Consider the following 18,616-nt stretch of genomic DNA (forward strand, 5'->3'; position numbering starts at 1 on the left):
TGCAGCACCTCACAGAGGCAGGCAAGTGTTGGATCCATTTGCACCTATCACTCTGTGGCCGTACCGCCATCATGAAAATGATAGTGTTGCCTTGTTTCCTGTTCTTATTCACCAATATCCTGGTGCTTCGGTCTAGTACAGTATTCTGAACCCTGCACACACTGATGGTGTGCTTGGCCTGTGCAGGGAAGGAGCCGTGGGTGAGTTGGAGCACGCATACTCTCCCCTATGCTAAGGGTGGTTTGAACGCCCTAGACCTGGAGGCTTATTACAGAGCTGCACACTGCATGTTCGATCATTATTGGCTGCATGGACCCGGGGACATGCCTTACCTCTATGTGGAGTGAGATGCTGCTCACTCTGCCTAGGACCCTATTCCATAGACATGGGTAGCATTGCCACACCATCAACCTCGTAGTCACCGAGCAGTTTTCATGGAAAAAGATGGCAGAACTGCAGAGTGGGCAAATTGGTGCACATGGTTTCCATTGGGGTAGGAAAGGGTGGCAGTGAATGCACTATAGGGACTGGGATTGGGTTGTATAGCGGAGTTTTTCATGGATGGATCCCTCCGAAATTGGGACCAGGTGAGTGCACATCACGATGCACCCACAGTCTTCGCTCAGTTCCATTGCTATAGAGCATGTCATACGATGCAGGAGTTACTTGGGGAAACTGTGGGGGAACCTTCGGAGTTGCCTGCTCTAACTTATTTGCTGTGGGCACTGACACTGCAGCGCATGATAGCTACATTGTATGCATACTCGCAGGAGACGCAACTTCTGGGAACTGTCAAGGCCTGACTGGCAGGAAGAATTGCACTTGATAATTAGTGATAAATGATGGACTTATTGCTACTCAGTTGTCCGGGCTATTTCTTTGAACAGCCGGTATAGACTGATTTATTTCAAGTTCCTGAATCTGGTATATTATACTCCGGCTCGATTGTTTCGATACGGCTTACATGACATCTCCTGCTGCCATTGCTGCGGGGTTAGATGGCTCAGGATTTTCACATTTGGCCTGGTTCTGTCCAGGTGTGGTGGTTTTGATCTGCAATCCTGGGAGCGCTTCAGGAGATCACAAGTGAATCCATAGAGTCCACCCCATTACTAACACTTCTGCGTTATCAAGTGCATTTGTAATCTACGTACTTCGCCAGTGACTGTCATGTTATTTGACACTTTATGGTTGTCGAAAATGAAAATAAAGTAAAAAAAAAAAAGTTACATGGTAAGCAAACCAATGGTAAGCAATAGGCAGGCTCCAAGCCCCTCTTAGATCTTGGCACGCTTCAATATGCCTCGCACCAGACTGCACATGCATTATCTAGTTGACTCGACCTAAAAAAGAAAATATATGTATAAAACAGTGGAAGAATTTCTAATTTTGCTTGATCAGGATATACCATATGCCTTGATTCTACATGACCTCTCTGCTGCATTTGATACCAGCTACCACTAGGTAATTCTTGAAGGTCTGGAACTCTTTTATGGAATGGCACTAAATTGTTTTTCTTTCTTCCTCCTAAACCATACTGAGCGTGTCAGACTGAGCCCTTTTCTTCTAGATATGCTTCAATTACCCATCGGGACCTGCAAGGTTCCATTCTGTCTCCTGTGCTTTTCAGCATCTGCTTGATCCCTAATCAATAGTCGCTCATTGCCCATCCCAACTCTTCTGTTGGATGCAGAAAAACTGGCTGTATCAGAACAGTGTAAAAACTGAAATTCTGGTTTTGGGATCCTTCTCTTCGACCCATCTTCCCTATCCCTGGCCTTATTCCCGGGGCTCCTGCCACTAACCAGTGTAAAAAGACAGCAGCCTCTAAATCATTCCTCAAATACACTTTAAGTTACAAAGGCAGCTTTCCACTATATGCGCTTCCTTCGTGGGATCCTCCCCCTACTCCACCTCACACAGAAATTGTCCGTCTTACTTACTTGTCGGGCATTGACTAATATAGCAGCTTCTACACTGGCTATCCCGAAAAAACACTTGTAAATTTCTTCCCTCTGGAATTCCCTTTCGTTACAGTTAAGATTTGAACCGGGACACAGATTCCGATAACTTGCTAAAAGCACACCTAATCAAATAATCACATGAATCATGGCTAACTATGTTTGCTGCCATTGCCTTCTCCCCACTCGGACTGGTTAGAAGCCTTTAACAAGTCTACCATTGTAACTGAGCCACTCAGTCTAAGTCTTTATTATTTGCTTACTACTCTGCCAGCACTCTGAGTTTAGCTAGATGGCCTGTAGTTTCCTTTAAAGCTTCCAAATAAATAAATGCATAGAGGTGGCATTGATGCCTGTTTAGTTTATGTTGGCACATCACACCCCATGAAAACCTGTTTGCACCACTAATAACTTTGCACCTTCCCTTTACCAATTTGCACCGCACTTTGGAAAACATAGTATAAAAGTCAGCATTTCATCCTGTCAGATTTAGTGCAGATTACTCTAAAGGTGTGTTCTGCTTTCCTACTCTTATCTCATGAGCTTACAGAACCTCTCTGGAATGCACTTCTGAGTTTAAAGAAGATATTTATTGTTATTATTACTTCACCACGAGGTTCCTGAACGACGAAATTAGTAGATTGGAAGCACACGTTCAAAAGTAGTCGCAGCAATGAAAGCAAAATATTTCAAAGTACTTCTCAGTTGCAATGTACACAGCAAATACATGCGATTATATTATAGCATAACTTCAAAGCAAAGCATAAAAGTCAAAATTGCATCACCGTAGGGCCTATTACTGCTTCATCTTTCTTGGGCTTCAAGTTGATGACTCCGGTTCAACTGCGAGAAAGAGATTTTCTACCCAAACGGGGACAGGCAACTGACGCCTCCGTTCCTGTCTGAAGTCAAGATAGTTTCAATCTAACTCTGCCATTGCCCAGAGCCATCCTTCCAAAAATGTGCCCCCTCCTCTCAGACTCGGGAAAGGAAGGGAAGCCTTTGGAGATTGGCCAGATCTCCTAGACCCCTCCTCTTCCGAAGGCTGAGCAGAAAGGAAAACACCAAATGTACTCTCTCTTATCAGCTAGGGTCTGGTGTGAAAAATACAGCTTGGTCTATCATGTGGAAAAACACAGCTTGGAAAAACACAGCTCATCTGCAATGTCTCAACTGCATTGTCTAACTCCACGTTAAAGCCAATAGGCAGCTAACCTAAATATCAATTGTAATGTCTAATGTCCTGTTAAAGCCAATAGGCAGCTAACCTGAATACAACATGTAATGTGCTACTGGTGAACATTGAGCAACTAATATGCGCAGTGGTGAAACACAAAGTCATTGGTCAAACACAATTAATAGCATCACAAGGTGACAAGTTACATGGTGGGGGTGGGTGGCGATACCAAAACAAGTGATTTTCATTCAGCCATATTTAAGCTCTTAGCAAAAATCAAAGTTGCTATTGTGTATTTGCCATTACAGGATTTGTTAACATCACTAATGACATAATTCACAAAATTGGTGTGGTCAAAGCACCTACTGAATATAAAGGCTCACACTTGAACCACTGGCAAAGTGTGTCAACCAGAAAAATAAATATTTGTGAACATTACCAATAAAACCAGCCGCCACACACCCTCCAGACATGAAATGAAACTCCTACCATGTGGCCCACAACTACAACACCAAAAATAAGATACAAACATTCTTAAAACAGACAAAGCCACTTTGTAAAGACACCTGTCCACTTTTGGTGACATAGTATTCACCCTCTCTGCAGTCCAGGCTGCCATTTGCAGCTTAGACATGGTCCCGCACTTATGGCATCACACTGAAACACAGAAGTAATGGGTGGAATCTCTGAAAAAGTCTCAGCCACCAGTAACTGCTTGGGCTATATTTAAGACCATTGTTGTTTGCCTACTCTATCACTCCTGACAGATACTTGCGAACTGCTAATTGATCTTGGTCCTGTTCCATTAGAACAGTCGAGCCTTAACTGCCGGCCCAGGTCGCCTCTAGACCAGAGCTGTCAGACCCTGTTGTGAGGAGGTATAGAGTAGGCAGGGTCTACTGGGCCAGGGCCTGTGTATTACGGCTCTAGAAGCTGTGCCAAGTACAACCCTTTCCACACTTGACTCTCAGGATAGTGACAGAGAGAAGTCACAGGCTTCTCGGGGAAGTATTGTGGGGGTGCTCATCATCATCAGACCTCCACATTCAGTCAACAACCCAGTGCCAAATACTACACACTACTAGCAGCTGAAACTAGGTCTGTGTCTATGGGCACTGTTCAACAGATGCTGCACCCGCTGTCCCTAGGCAGAGCTAGGGTAAACGTTGTTATGAATTCCGTGCTCTCAGTTCTCATCAGGGTCATGATGCCCCTCCACTTCCTCAATAATGTTAATAAATAGCTTATTATAGTCTGTGAATCTTCATATATTGTTTATGCTTTGGCATTTGGGCATGTGTACTTGTTTCAAAAAATATATTTACACAAAACAAGTATGCAAAGGGTTCCGTTTGCAGAGTGAGTTGAAACAATGTTGAAGAGGCCTCGCGAATATAAGAAGTGTTGTTTCCCTAAGTAAAATAATTGTAAAATGCAATCTGGTAGCAGAAAATAATAATTTTCTCATGTGAATTTCACTCTGGTAATAAATTTCGCCTTTGCACTGTAGTAATAAACTTGTGAATGTGTGTTTAATAGTACACTTGTCCTGAATAACGTGTTTTTGAGCCACATTTATTTTTACAGCCATGGCATAAAAATAAGTAGCGATATATTACAGGGTCATACTGGCCACTCTTGACTTAGGTTACAGATGCACTTTATGTTAAAAAGGCTTTTGTTGATTTGGCTGTAACTTTTGGCCCAATAGTCGTGCCTGTAGTGTAGTGGTGTCATGCGAAATTCCCAACTTTGGGCCCAATGCACAGTTTTGCGGAAATTTGAATAATCACTGACTTTACCAGTTTTGCGGAAATTTGAATAATCACTGACTTTACTGGAATCTGCTGTGCCAAATTTTGTGCCAATCCGTGCCCTGGGGAAAAGAGCCATATAAAAAAAAGAAGTGATTTCCCAATTCATCCCCTGGGGTGGCGTGGTGAGCAAAATAATTGATGGATTAAACCCAGATGATGGCTGGGGTTGAATGTTTGATTGGATCTGCATTCCGTTCATCATTTGTGTTTGCTTTTGTCGCCCTCAGTGCGCCGGGTATGCCCAGACATGGGTCCTGGGCTCACTATGCCACTGGATTCAGCTAGTCTGGCTGATAAATGATGATGACCTGAAACTGGTCCCAGGATGCTTGCTTCTGGTCCAGGGAGGACCTGGCCTGGCAGTTCGGGCTGGACTATTCCCATGGGGAACAGGGTCGAGACTAATTTGCATATGGCTGGGTCCAAACTGGGGTGGCATGGTGAGCAAAAGAATTGATGGATAAAACCCAGATCTGTGACTGCAGGTGAATGTTTTATTGGTTCTGCATTCCAAGATTTGAGTTTGTTAGCTAAAGTTATACTTTCTTCAAATAAGTATAACTGCTTAATTTCGATGGTTTTGTGTGTAAAATGTGAACCTAACTATAACATCTCTGTAACCTGTGTTTTTTCAGTGAATTTCAAAGTTTTTTTATTTTTTATTTTTAATTCCTAACTATAACGTCCCTGTAACCTTGTTTTTTTCAGTTCAAATTAATACTTAATTACCATGCGATAATCCAACCACTGCTGTGCATGGCTTTGAGACGTGCGTGGCTGGAGGATGGCCGCAGGGCCTAGCCACAGCGGGCAACCGCCTGCATGCACACAACTCCACGCTGCGGGATGGTTGCCCGCATGCAGCCAACCCCATGCTGCACATGGCCTTCGGCCATGCACTGCAGGAGTTTGGTGAGTGAGTGGGTGTATTTTATTTTTTTATTGGGGTTTGGATCTGCGAATCCAGCTGAGATTTTTACTGGGGTCAACGCGCTGAACACCACAGTGGTTCCGCGGATTCCTGCGTGTCCCCAAAATGTTTTAGGGCAATTTCTTTCTCATGAGGGGTCTCTCCATTAGATCTGTGGTGTCAGGACTCCTCTATCCTGATCCTTTATATCACTTTTAATGTTTAGCATCCTCCCTACCCGCGCCCCATGTAGACCCCCCCCCCTCCATCTCCCTCCATCCCCCAGACACAGCAAATAAACAAAATGGCAGCAGAAACTTTTTTTTTCATGTTGCGGCCAGCCAGTCAGGCCCTTGCTTTCGCTCATGGATCTGCAGATCCAATACAGTGGATCTGCATCCGTAGATATACATAAATCTTTTATCTTTTAATAACTCAAAAACTACTGAACAGATTTGCTCCAGATAACAAAAAAAGATCTTTCTGGAACAAGATCCAGCTTTCTGCCAAATTTGGTGTACTTCCGTTCTGCGGTTTAGACTATAGTCTTGTCTAAAATCACTATGGGAAACTGCATGGGGAAAATGTGTTTGGGGACCGCCCCCTTTTTCTTGACCCTCACTAGACGAATCACCCGAAAACTTTCAAGACTGCAGCTGAAGTTAGTGGGAAACTATTTTTGAAAATTGCGTATAAATTTGTTAAATGGCGACAGTTATAGGCAAAACAAAAAATGCTTTTCTTATGAAAGGTAGGTCCTCACTATAACTACCTTACTGAGCATCATCCGTAGGTAATAAATATATATATTAAATTGAATGAAAATTGAAATGACCAGCACTAGTGTAAAGACTACAAGATCCTTTCTAAGGATCACCAAAGTCAATTGAGAGTGGAGTGCTAGATGCATGAGTGGTGGAGTTCTAATTTAGGATTAGTGATTTGGGGAACCTAATGATCAGACGTGTAGTTGGGAAAAGAAGGCAACTTTGTTTTGCTCCTATAGGTGAGATTTATGTTTATCAAAGGTTTAGTCAATAGGCAAGGTTACACCTGTGTTTTTCATGTTTATGTTCTCCAATTCTAAGGACTAGTGTTGGAGGTTACAGTAAATGAAGCGGTTGTAGATCAGGTCAAATAGAGTGAATGTAAGCTTTGTGAGACACTATCTGTGAATACATTAGGAAGAGTTTGAGCTGGACCTTTTGTCAATTACTTGAATAAAATATCTTAATAGAAGAATTACGTGCTGAATTAGAATTCCCCTTCCCTCTTAAACACCTTACACAAGCTGGAGAGGAGAATTCTAGAAACTCCCCCGTCCCATGCTGTAAGTTGTTGTTCAAACGCAGGCTGTACCAGGTCCGTGTTGAAAGATCACGTTTAGAGATTGGCCACATCCCATGGTGCGCTCCCAAGACTGAACTGTTCCCTGACATACCATAAACATTCTCGGGTACATCCTTATCTCTCCCTCAGTCCTCCTTGTTATGTCCAAACCTTGGTGAGAAAGAGAGCGAGAGGAACGAAAAACATGTTGCATAAGTTGTGCGCTGAAAAATACCTGCATCACCAATATGACTGTGTTTGAAGCTAAGCACGAAGTGGAGTTAGTGGTCAAGATGGGGGTAAAATACAGATACCATTACACCAGCTGAATCAGTGGTCAAGAGAAGTGTGAAATTCTGAGCAAGCACACTGCCTTTTAGATTCATGTGGTTTTGTTGCGTATGTTCACACTGGGAGGCTGTGGGCGTTTGTGGTGCATCAGTCATACACATGTTGCATTTGGATGACCTGGTGTCTCTTATAACTCTTTTTCTGTTCCCCCAGTGGTGGTGATGTCATGGCATCTCTTAGTTCCAGTAGGACGGAGACGTGTTCAAAGGCAAAGAAATCCCAATGTACAACAAAAGGTAAGTGCACAAACCACTCTAGATTTGAAAATATATATCACAACAAAATAGTAGTGTACATGATGTAATGCCTTAAGATACATGGTAGAGCTCTGTCCTGGGTCTGTACAGTACTTACATGCCCTTTGATGCATGACATAGCTTTGTCCTGGTTCTTTAACACATATGCATATCCCACAATACATAGTAAAATGCTACCTGTGTCCATACTGCAGTTACTAACCCTGGCATATGTGACAAGTTTCCATCTAGAATGTTTAACCCCTTTGACATACATTACCTCTCCACCCTCCACCATTACAGCATACAAAGCCCCTGTGAATTATCGTGCAATCCCAACATATGCTGGTACATGATATACATACTTGTTGCACCTGGCCCTTTTTGCAGGGTCATCCCCAATCCTTTTGCCTTCTTCCTCCTACATTTTATGACCCTTTTTTTGGCTTTAGAACTCTGGGTACTATACTACTGCTAAAAAGTGCTAACATGCATATGCTCTCTGTGTGAATTGTACTGTTGATTGGTTTATCCATGATTTACATATTTGATTTAATGGTAAGTCCCTAGTAAAGTGCACTAAAGATGCCCAGGGCCTGTAAATCAAATGCCTGCAGGACTGGTTGTGCCACCCACTTTAGTAGCCCTGTAAACATGGCACAGGCCTGCCAGTGCAGTGTCTGTGTGTGCAGTTTTAAACTGCCAATTCGAATTGGCAAGTGTACCCACTTGCCAGGCCTAAACCTTCCCTTTTACAACATGTAAGGCACCCCTAAGGTAGGCCCTAGGTGGCCCCATGGGCAGGGTGCAGTGTATGTTTAAGGTAGGACATATACTAGTGCGTTTTATATGTCCTAACAGTGAAATACTGCCAAATGTGTTTTTCACTGTACAAGGCCTATCTCTCTCATAGGTTAACATTGGGGCTGCCTTTAAATATCCTTAAAGTGCAGATTCCCTTTGAGAGCAGATAAAAATGGGGAGTTTAGGGTCTCTGAACTCACAATTTAAAAATACATCTTTTAGTGAAGTTGGTTTTTAAATTGTCTGTTTGAAAATGCCACTTTTAGAAAGAAGGCATTTTCTTGCTTAAACCATTCTGTGATTCTGCCTGTTTGTGCATTTCCCGTCTGGGTCAGTTTGACAGTTGGGCTGTTCACACCTCTCCTCTAGACAGTGACACAAAGGGAGCTGGGGTGTAGCCTGCATATCTCGATGAGCTATCTGAGCTAGAGTGGGGGGAGGAGTGGTTGCTCACACCTGAAAGGTTTGTGCCTGCCCTCACACAATGCAGTCTCTGACCCCCCGGTGTGCGCCTGGTACCTGACCTAGACAAGGAAGCATCTTGAAAACACTTGAGACTTTGCTTTGAAGTTTGCCAACTTCAAAGGCAGAACAGGGTATAAGAAGAAGACCCAAAACCCCAGACTCTTAGAGCCTTTCTGGAATCAAGAGGAACCTCTGCCAAGGAGAAGAGCTGAAGAGCTTGAGGATGAGTACTGTCCCCTTGCTGTGCTGCTGTGCTGGACTGGCCTGCAGTTGCCGTTTCTGCCTTAAAAGAGTGCAAAGGGTGAAATTTGTTGTGTGTCCTGCTTGAGAAAGTTCTCCAAGGGCTTGGAGTAGAGCTTGCCTCCTGTTGGAAGTCTCAGGGACACCAAAGACTTCAGTTTCCTCGACCTGCAGCACTGGGAACTGTGTGTTTTGTGCTGTTCAAGAGGAGAAATGCCACCGCCAATGACACTGCCAACGACGCCGCTGGCCTGCACCGCAACCTGCTGACGCGCACAGAGTCGCATTGCCCCACTTCGCACCGTGACTCTGGTCTCACCGACGCCGTCATCAAACGACTTCACTGAGCCGCTGCTCGCACCACGACCTGTGGGCCCCGCACTCCGGCATCGCCTGCTCACACCACAGCCTGGGCCTCCCCCATGACGATGACGCTTCTGCTGACACCGGCGCCGCTGCCTGCACCGTGGCCTGTGGACATTGCTCATGAGAAGCACGAAGCACCGTCCTGTCCCACACCGCGGCCCTGGTCCACCAACACCAGCACCATCGACTCCAGTGTCGTCACCAGGCATGCCTGCCTGCACCGTGGCCTGAGCACACCGCTTGTGAAGGTCCCGAAGCGCCGTCCCAACCCGCACCGCTGGCTTGGGCCTACCGACGACAGTGCGTCCGCAGCGATGCCGCTGCCTGCACCATGACCTGTGGACACCACATGTTGCACCGCCCCGCTTCACACCGCATCCCTGGTCTCACCAACACCGCTGGATGCCGTCACCGAGCTGCTGCCTGCACCGTGACCTGTGGGCACGGCACGTCGCATCGTCCCGCTTCGCACTGCAGCCCCGACGCCATCAACACTGGTGCATCTGACTTCAACAGCCCAGAGTTCGATCCTTAAGGCGTGTGACTTCAAAGGCCTGACGACTCCTGCACCAACTCTGGAACCGACACCGCAACGTCAGTGACACCGGACTCCGGAGCTCATCGCAAGGATCACGATGTCCTACAAATCCAAGGTACTGTTTGCGGGTCTTCCCGAAACCATAGCTGGCCCACGATGCTGCGGCTGTCCTGAACTGTTGGTTTTGTTGCTCACAATGCCGTGATAGCCCCAGGTGGAGCTATTGACTTCAAGGAACTGTATTTTTGAGTAAATCTTGCAGAATTCATATTTTTATTAATGTATGTATGTTGGATTTTTGTTTTAAATAGATAAATATTGGCTATTTTTCTAAAACTGGTGTGGTGTCCTTTTGTAGTGTTTTCACTGTGTTACTGTGTGTTATGTGCAAATGCTTTACACATTGCTTCTGAGAAAAGCCTGACTGCTCGTGCCAAGCTACCAAGGGTGTGAGCAGGGGTTATGTAAGTGAGTATCTCCCTTATCCTGACTAGAGTGAGGGTACCTACTTGGACAGGTTGCAAACCGGCTGCAAACTAGAGACCCCATTTCTAACTATAGTTCCTGAGAAATGCAGTACATCTCCCTGTATCACTAGGACACAAAGTAATGTATGTTGATACGGGATGCTAAGGTCTTATATATAATGACCAGTTCCAGTTGAGGTTATGCACTCTGTGTAATGATCTAGTACATCGCTCAGGCACGGTTAATGTAGGAGACACTGCCCTGTGCTAGCTATAGTGTCCAGTGCACTTCCTGCCATGCAGCATACACAGACCTGCTGTATACGTAACCTGTAGTATTCTACACAGCTATGTTCTGTGTCATAAAAGTTACACAGGCCTGTGATGTAATATTTAACTCCTCCTTGTGTATAACAAAATATTTAAACTTGTGATATATCCTGGGCTTCCACCGCTTCTCATAAATGATACAGACATCTCTGTAGTACACCACTCTAACCATACTTTTATATGATTTAGATCTGTGATGCGAGACACAATTCCACCCTGTGTCACTTAAAGATACACAGATCTGTGATATAGTATACAAATCCACCTTGTGTTCTACAGGGGATACACGTGTATCATTGAAAACAAAATGCACAGGCTTTTGATTCACTATAGTACAGCATTACATTACCTCAAAATATAATACTTTTGAAAATAACTAACCAATTCTTACTTCTAAAAAGTACTTTGAAAAAGGAGCACCACTTGAGAGGAATTTATTGCCAAAATATATTCAGGTAAGGATAGTGTGAGAGGTTTGAATGTTTAGGGTTAAGTGTATGGGTGTCAGAGTTATGAGGTTAGGGATTGAAATTAAAGGTGTGGGGTTAAAGGTATAAGGATAAAGGGCTTGGGATATAGAATGAAGGGTTTGGGGCATAGGGGTACGTGTTAAGGATATAGGGAGTTTTATGCGGGTTTAAGTGTATAGAGTTAAGGTTTTGGGGCATAGAACACAGAGTACAGGCAAATAGGGTTAAGGCTTAGGGATTACTGGTACAGGAATAAGAGATAACAAGTTAGCATACTTGGTTAAATGGCTATGGGTTGAGGTTAAGAATAGAACGTTGTGGGGTATGAGGTTAGGAGTACAGAGTTAGAGGATAGGGTAATTTATTGGATATTCATATTAAGGGCTGGGACACTGGCAGCCCCCAGCATTTTGAACAAGTGCAGCAACGGTGCTGGGATTGCACAGATCCTGGGGCATGCAGATTTAAAACCTTTCCCAAGGGTTTGGCACCTATGTGTCTGCCTAGAGCATAATTACTTAAGCTAGTGGTGAGTTATTGGCTACCTCTCAATACATGGAACAGCAAAGAATCCACACCAATAGCAGGTATTCAAGTGACAACAGAACTTTCAGGAAACTGGCATGGAATATCACCCAGTTGAGAATGTTGTCGGAAGTCGCATATTGACTCACTCATCCACCTATACATTCCTCTCAGTGAGTTAGGTGCCCACTCAAGAGAACTGTCTGTAACCTACAAGTCGCTCATGTACATGTTATGTGAGCAAAGAACTTGTATTATTCTGCCCTGCTGGATGTGCTCTCTGGGGAATATAAGATTGCACTTAATGCCTTCTGTGAGAGAAAAAAAGATGGATGTGCTATTGCCATGCTGTACTGCTTCTGTGAAGAAGTAAAACGTGCGCCGCTGCCACCCGATTTGAACATGCCCTGTGATGGGAAAAGCTTGTCCTGATGCTGTCCTAGCTATACCTGTCCTCTGCAGGATGGCAGCGTGCACTGTTTCTGCCCAAGGTGTACCTATTCTGTGAATAAAAGGTGTTTTACTGCTGGTGGCCCATCTTTGAAAAATAAAGGACATTTTGGATGCACTAGCAGAACAGGGTCAGGTCAGAAACATTTGTTGAACCACGGCAAAAACTAGCTGTGGGACCCTGACCTAAAGATTGTGTTTCAGTCAGAGCTTCCCAGTTTGACCAAACTGTGTGACATGGGGCAGTTAGTTTTCCTCCCTCTGCCTCCTTTTCTGTGATTACTACATTTCAGATCGCCTTGAAATAATTCAGTTCAGTGTGTACCACTGTACAGCAGTCTCTTGGAACACGAAACAAGACAACTGGCTTGCCTCTTGAGCCGTTAATAAAATTGTCACAGCAGAAATGGCTTGGTTTATTAATTTTAATAAAGGCTTTCAGTAAGGTGATATAATCTAATGTGCTAAAGTGAAACAACCCAAAATGCACATTATGGAATAGTTTGTACCGCAACTATAATAAAGATGTAGTCGGCTACACTTGCAGCTGCGCAGGAGGTCGTGGCTGAACCAAGAGCTGTTGTCCTCAGCATGCACGATGCTGCTTTTCCAGACAGGATGCAGCACAGACAAGACCAGGGAGAAATAGGGAACCCAGCCGTCATCGCACCACTACCAATGCCATATTGATGTTGGTGCGAGGCGCAAGAGGCGTTGGTGTTGGTCATGTGGTTCGTGGTCTCAAGGCCCATTGCACTCACACTGCCTACACCCAGTCCGCTGCGTCTGTGGTTTCGTAGTGTGGGCAAGGCTTCTTTCATGGCGCAGGCTACAGTGACTCACTCACTGTGTGAAACATGTCGACAGCCTCGCCAATGGCATGTCCTAAGGCCTCCTCAAGGAGGGGGCCTGAGAAAATGTGCACCATCACCTACACCAATCTTCGGCGCTGAACATGCCCTGTGAAGCAGGGGTTGTTCCACAGTATTTGATGTGCGATACCTTTAATCCTGAGGATGACCCCTTACCCTACAGGGATAATACTCGAGCACTAAAACTTGTGGATGGAAGTGAGAAGGTGGTTTGGTTAATCCGTCCTCTTGTTTTTAACCTTGTGGTAGGGAGACACTGGCAATAAACAGTTTTAGCTCCATCACATACGATTTTAATATAGTTCTGACAGTTTACCACAGGAAGAACATAAATGTCAATGACATAACCTCACTCAAACTAGGGAACTATTACTAGGAGACTGTACAACCAGTGAACAGTAATACACTTGCATACCTCCCAGTGCAGGACATGGAGACAAGGTTAAAAAATACCACACTAGGTAGGTAGGGATTTCATCATCCTATATGAGTACATACATGTTTTATAATTCCGTAAGAGGTTTGGGTGTTTCTTCAAGGAGTGTTGTTGTTCTTGCTTGTTTATGGAAATCATACAAAAAATGTAGTGCCTCCTACTCACTCTTTAGTGCTTTACCTAGCTGTGTTACACCTGCACGTGCCAGTCGCTTACGTTCAGTTCTGCTCCACATTCCGGTTGGTTGGTTTGCTCTGCTGTTCATCAAACGTTATCAGATGTCATCCCACAATTCTCTCCATGGACATCTAGGTATTCCTCTTTATTTCTTCTCCATGTAAAACCATACTCTGCAGCTCAACCCGCTTAGACCTGTCCTCTTGTATAAGTTCCAAAAACCTGTGATGACAGTTCCGATCTCATCCATGTTGTACAAGAAACGTACCCGTGCGGTAGTACACAGGCCAACCCTATGAAGTATAATATATATTCATATTAATACCATAGTAATGGCTTTATTCTACATCAGTCATCCCGACCTTGTGCAAATCAGCATTAATGTGTAAGATAAACAGCGCCCTTTGAACGTGAGACAGACATTATGACGTAGACCTAGTGTGTGTGTTTCCTCTGGACCTTGAGATCGAGAAAGAATTGCCTAAAGTTCATGTATCCCTTTTGAGTACAGGATACGGACAACCAATGTAGATAGTTCAGTGCAGTGTGCTGCCAGCAGCTTTTGGTGAGGTGTAATGTTAGGGAGCCACCAGCAGATGGCAGTAGCTCCATTTTAGTATGAGGGCATGCTTCTGTGTTCTGCATTTTCGTTCGTCTTGAGTGTCTCTTGTGAAATTGCTGGTCCTCGCCAGAAGTGACAGGTCACCACAAGAAAAGCAGGCGTGTGTCGCAGTCCAGCGATTCGTGCTGGCCAGGCAGTGCGCTGTGTGTTTGTCCTTGTTTGGTCTGTGATGTAAGCGAGTTAGATCTCACTACTGGACGTGTTAAACTGCCTCCATGTAGTGACGTCTGATTGGTGGTGTTATTGTCGACGGGGGGCACATAGTAAATTATGTAGTGTTTGAAACTAGCCTTGGGCAATATTAATATATTTTCTTTTGTGGACATTTTGGGAAATGCCCAACAATTTGATGTGGACCTACGCAAGATGCTAATGGTGCATTTTGCGCCTTTTTTTCGCACGCGATGGAAATAGGAATCTCTCCTCTTCTGTTCGTTTGCATTGTTCCCAAGTTAGGAGTTTTGCCTGAATGTGTCGTCATGACGCAACCTTGGATATTTCGCAAAGAACCTACAACGCAAAATGCCAGAAATTATGCAAGATTGAGCCGGCGAAAAAGATATTTTCGGTCACTGAAACCAGAGATTTATCATTTCTAGGTCTGGGGAATGATAGGTGTTACAGTTATCCAGTTCAGTGCTACATTGTATCCAGTTTAATGCTACATTACCTACCTCAGAAGGACATCAGGCTGATGTGGCCGTGTCATGATTGGAACGTATGGCTTGCGGGTCACACAGAGATGTCATTAGCAACTTCATAACTCACTGAGCCATTTTGCTGGCTCTGTTACCCTAATCTGGCGATTAATTTGCTCAGTGCTTAATTTGTAATTTAAAAGGTGCCGGTGCCCAAAGCCCTCCTCTTAAACACGTGGCTGCTGCAATTAAATGTGTGAACATGGAATACTGAGGCAGCGAAATCCTGAAGCTATCTCGGGCCTCTTCAATCCATATGAAGCCATTCCCTGTCCCTTCAGCTCACTCTTGCAGCTTTCTGCTTTCTCCCTTTGTGACGCTTTTTCATTTTCCCTTCATCCATCTTTCCCAAATATATCTTTTGCTCGCAGCAAATGCTTGAGGCAGAAGAATAAGCCCCGGCCCTCAAAAATAAGTGCTGGTGCTCAGCACTGGAAACAACAAGCACAAATTCAGAACTGCATTTCCTCTATTTGTGGAACATCTCACATTATTGAGCAACGATCTAAGAGCACTTAATCTCCGTTCGCACGAGAAGACTCAAGTGACTTCTGAACCCTGCTCAGTAGATCCCACTTCAGGCAGCTGAGTGATGGAGATTTCTTAGAGTGGAGTGGATGCAAAATTCAAATGTTTATGATTTTAGCGGAAATGTTCCTGCGCTGCAAGAATGAGTATTTTAGAAAGCTTCAGCATATTTTCATCATTTGTAGGCACCACAGTTTGAATGTGTCGTCCCATCTTGGTTTCACTCATTTACTATACCGAGGTCTGTTAGATGGTATCTGTACCACTGTCTATAGTGAGAGCTGAGATCCCTGTTTGTCATTAGAGTTGCCACTGCTCCAAGTGATTAATAACGATCATTTGATATTGTTTTAAGAGTCTGCAAAGGCCTGGACATGGAACTAAATAGGACTTTAAAATTATATGTATCCATTTGTAAAATTACTTTTCTGCCTTTGTTTACCTTAATTATTGGTCAGGGATCGTTAACCCCTTCGCTACCAGGCCTTTTCCCCATCAGGTGCCAAGCCATTTTTTGGCTATTTGGGGCAGTTCGCGCTTAGGCCCTCATAACTTTTTGTCCACATAAGCTACCCACGCCAAATTTGTGTCCTTTTTTTTCCAGCATCCTAGGGATTCTAGAGGTATCCGGACTTTGTGGGTTCCCCTGAAGGAGACCAAGAAATTAGCCAAAATACAGCGAACATTTCGTTTTTTAAAAACAATTGGAGAAAAAAGGGCTGCAGAAGAAGGCTCATGGGTTTTTCCCTGAAAATGGCATCAACAAACGGTTTGCGGTGCTAAAATTTCCATCTTCCCAGATTTCAGGAACAGGCAGACTTGAATCAGAAATCCCCAATATTCAACACAATTTTGGTATTTTACTGGGACATACCCCATTTTTACTATTTTTTGTGCTTTCAGCCTCCTTCCAGATAGTGACAAAAATTGGTGTGAAACCAATGCTGGATCCCAGAAAGATAAACATTTCTGAAAAGTAGACAAAATTCTGAATTTAGCAAGGGGTCATTTGTGTAAATCCTACAAGGTTTTTCTACAGATAGTAACAGCTGAAATAAAAAAAAATGAAATTGAGGTAAACAAACAGCAGTTTTCTCCACGTTTTACTCTGTAACTTTTCCCTGCGATGTTAGATTTTTGAAAGCAATATACTGTTATGTCTGCTAGACTCTTCTGGTTGCGGGGATATATAGGGCTTGTAGGTTCATCAAGAACCCTAGGTAGCCAGAGACAATAAATGAGCTGCACCTTGCAATGGGTTTTCATTCTATACTGGGTATACAGCAATTCATTTGCTGAAAAATAAAGAGTGAAAAATAGGTATCAAGAAAACCTTTGTATTTCCAAAATGGGCACAACATAAGGTGTTGAGAAGCAGTGGTTATTTGCACATCTCTGAATTCCGTGGTGCCCATACTAGCATGTGAATTACAGGGCGTTTCTCAAATAGACGTCTTTTTTACACACTGTCTTACATTTGGAAGGATAAAATGTAGAGAAAGACAAGGGTCAATAACACTTGTTTTGCTATTCTGTGTTCCCCCAAGTCTTCCAATAAAAATGGTACCTCACTTGCATGGGTAGGCCTAATGCTCGCGGCAGTGAACGCAACATGGACACATCACATTGTTACATTGAAATCTGATGTGTTTTTTGCAAAGTTCCTACCTGTAGATTTTGGCCTCTAGCTCAGCCGGCACATCTGGAAATCTACCAAACCTGTGCATTTTTTAAAACCAGACACCTAGGGGAATTCAGGATGGGGTGCCTTTTGGGGCTCTTACCAGGTTCCGTCACCCAGAAGCCTTTGCAAACCTGAAAATTTGGCCAAAAAAACACTTTTTCTTCACATTTTGGTGGACAAAAGTTCTGGAATCTGAGAGGAGCCACAAATTTCCTTCCACCCAGCGTTCCCCCAAGTATTCCGATAAAAATGGTACCTCACTTGTGTGGGTAGGCCTAGCGCCTGCGGCAGGAAATGCCCCAAAACACAACGTGGACAGGTCACATTTGGCTTCTAGCTTAGCCGGCACCTAAAGAAACCTACCAAACCTGTGCGTTTATGAAAACTAGACACCTAGGGGAATCCAGGATGGGGTGACTTGTGGTGCTCACACCAGGTTCTGTTACCAGAATCCTTTGCAAACCTCAAAATCTGGCCCAAACAACACTTTTTCCTCACATTTCGGTGACACAAGGTTCTGGAATGTGAGAGGAGACACAAATTTCCTTCCACCCAGCGTTCCCCCAAGTCTCCTGATAAAAATGGTACCTCACTTGTATGGGTAGGCCTAGTGCCCACAAAAGGAAATGCCCCAAAACACTATCTGGACACATTAAAATGATCAAATACAAAACTACCTGTTTTTGCGGGGGCACCTGCGTTTTTGGTCCTGGGCTCAGCAGCCATACAGGGAAACCTACCAAACCCAGATATTTCTGAAAACTAGACACCCGAGGAGTCCAGGGAGGTGTGACTTGCGTGGATCCCCCAGTGTTTTCTTACCTAGAATCCTCAGCAAACCTCAAATTTAGCAAACAAAATCACATTTTCCCCACATTTCTGTGTGGGATCACAGCACCAGGACAAATTTCCTACAACCCCCCAGTCTCCCGGTAAAACTAATATCTCACTTGTGTAGTTAGGCCAAGTGCCTGTGACAGGAAAGAGCCAAAAACATGTTGAAATTGAGGGGGAACCAAAGTGGGTCCAAAAGGGCAGTTTGGAAAAAAAAAAAGAAATTTTAGGTTGACCAGTGGGGCAGATTTTTTATCGGTGTAGATGAGACAATGCTGGGTGGTAGGTATTTTGTGGATTCTTGCTGATTCCATCACAAAAATGTGGAA

At 44.1% G+C, this 18,616-nt stretch overlaps 1 protein-coding gene across 6 annotated transcripts in view; it reads left to right on the forward strand.

Moving 5' to 3' along the window:
* WWP2 (WW domain containing E3 ubiquitin protein ligase 2) overlaps nt 1-18,616 on the forward strand; it is a 461,427-nt gene that overhangs the window by 75,983 nt on the left and 366,828 nt on the right. For all 6 annotated transcript variants that reach the window (XM_069216846.1, XM_069216845.1, XM_069216843.1 and 3 more), the window contains one exon: nt 7,699-7,781. In XM_069216846.1, the coding sequence (XP_069072947.1) occupies nt 7,712-7,781 (70 nt within the window). In that variant the 5' untranslated portion in view covers nt 7,699-7,711. The remainder of the gene's footprint in view (nt 1-7,698; nt 7,782-18,616) is intronic.

Source organism: Pleurodeles waltl, chromosome 12 (genome assembly GCF_031143425.1).
Source record: "Pleurodeles waltl isolate 20211129_DDA chromosome 12, aPleWal1.hap1.20221129, whole genome shotgun sequence".
NCBI lineage: Eukaryota > Metazoa > Chordata > Amphibia > Caudata > Salamandridae > Pleurodeles > Pleurodeles waltl.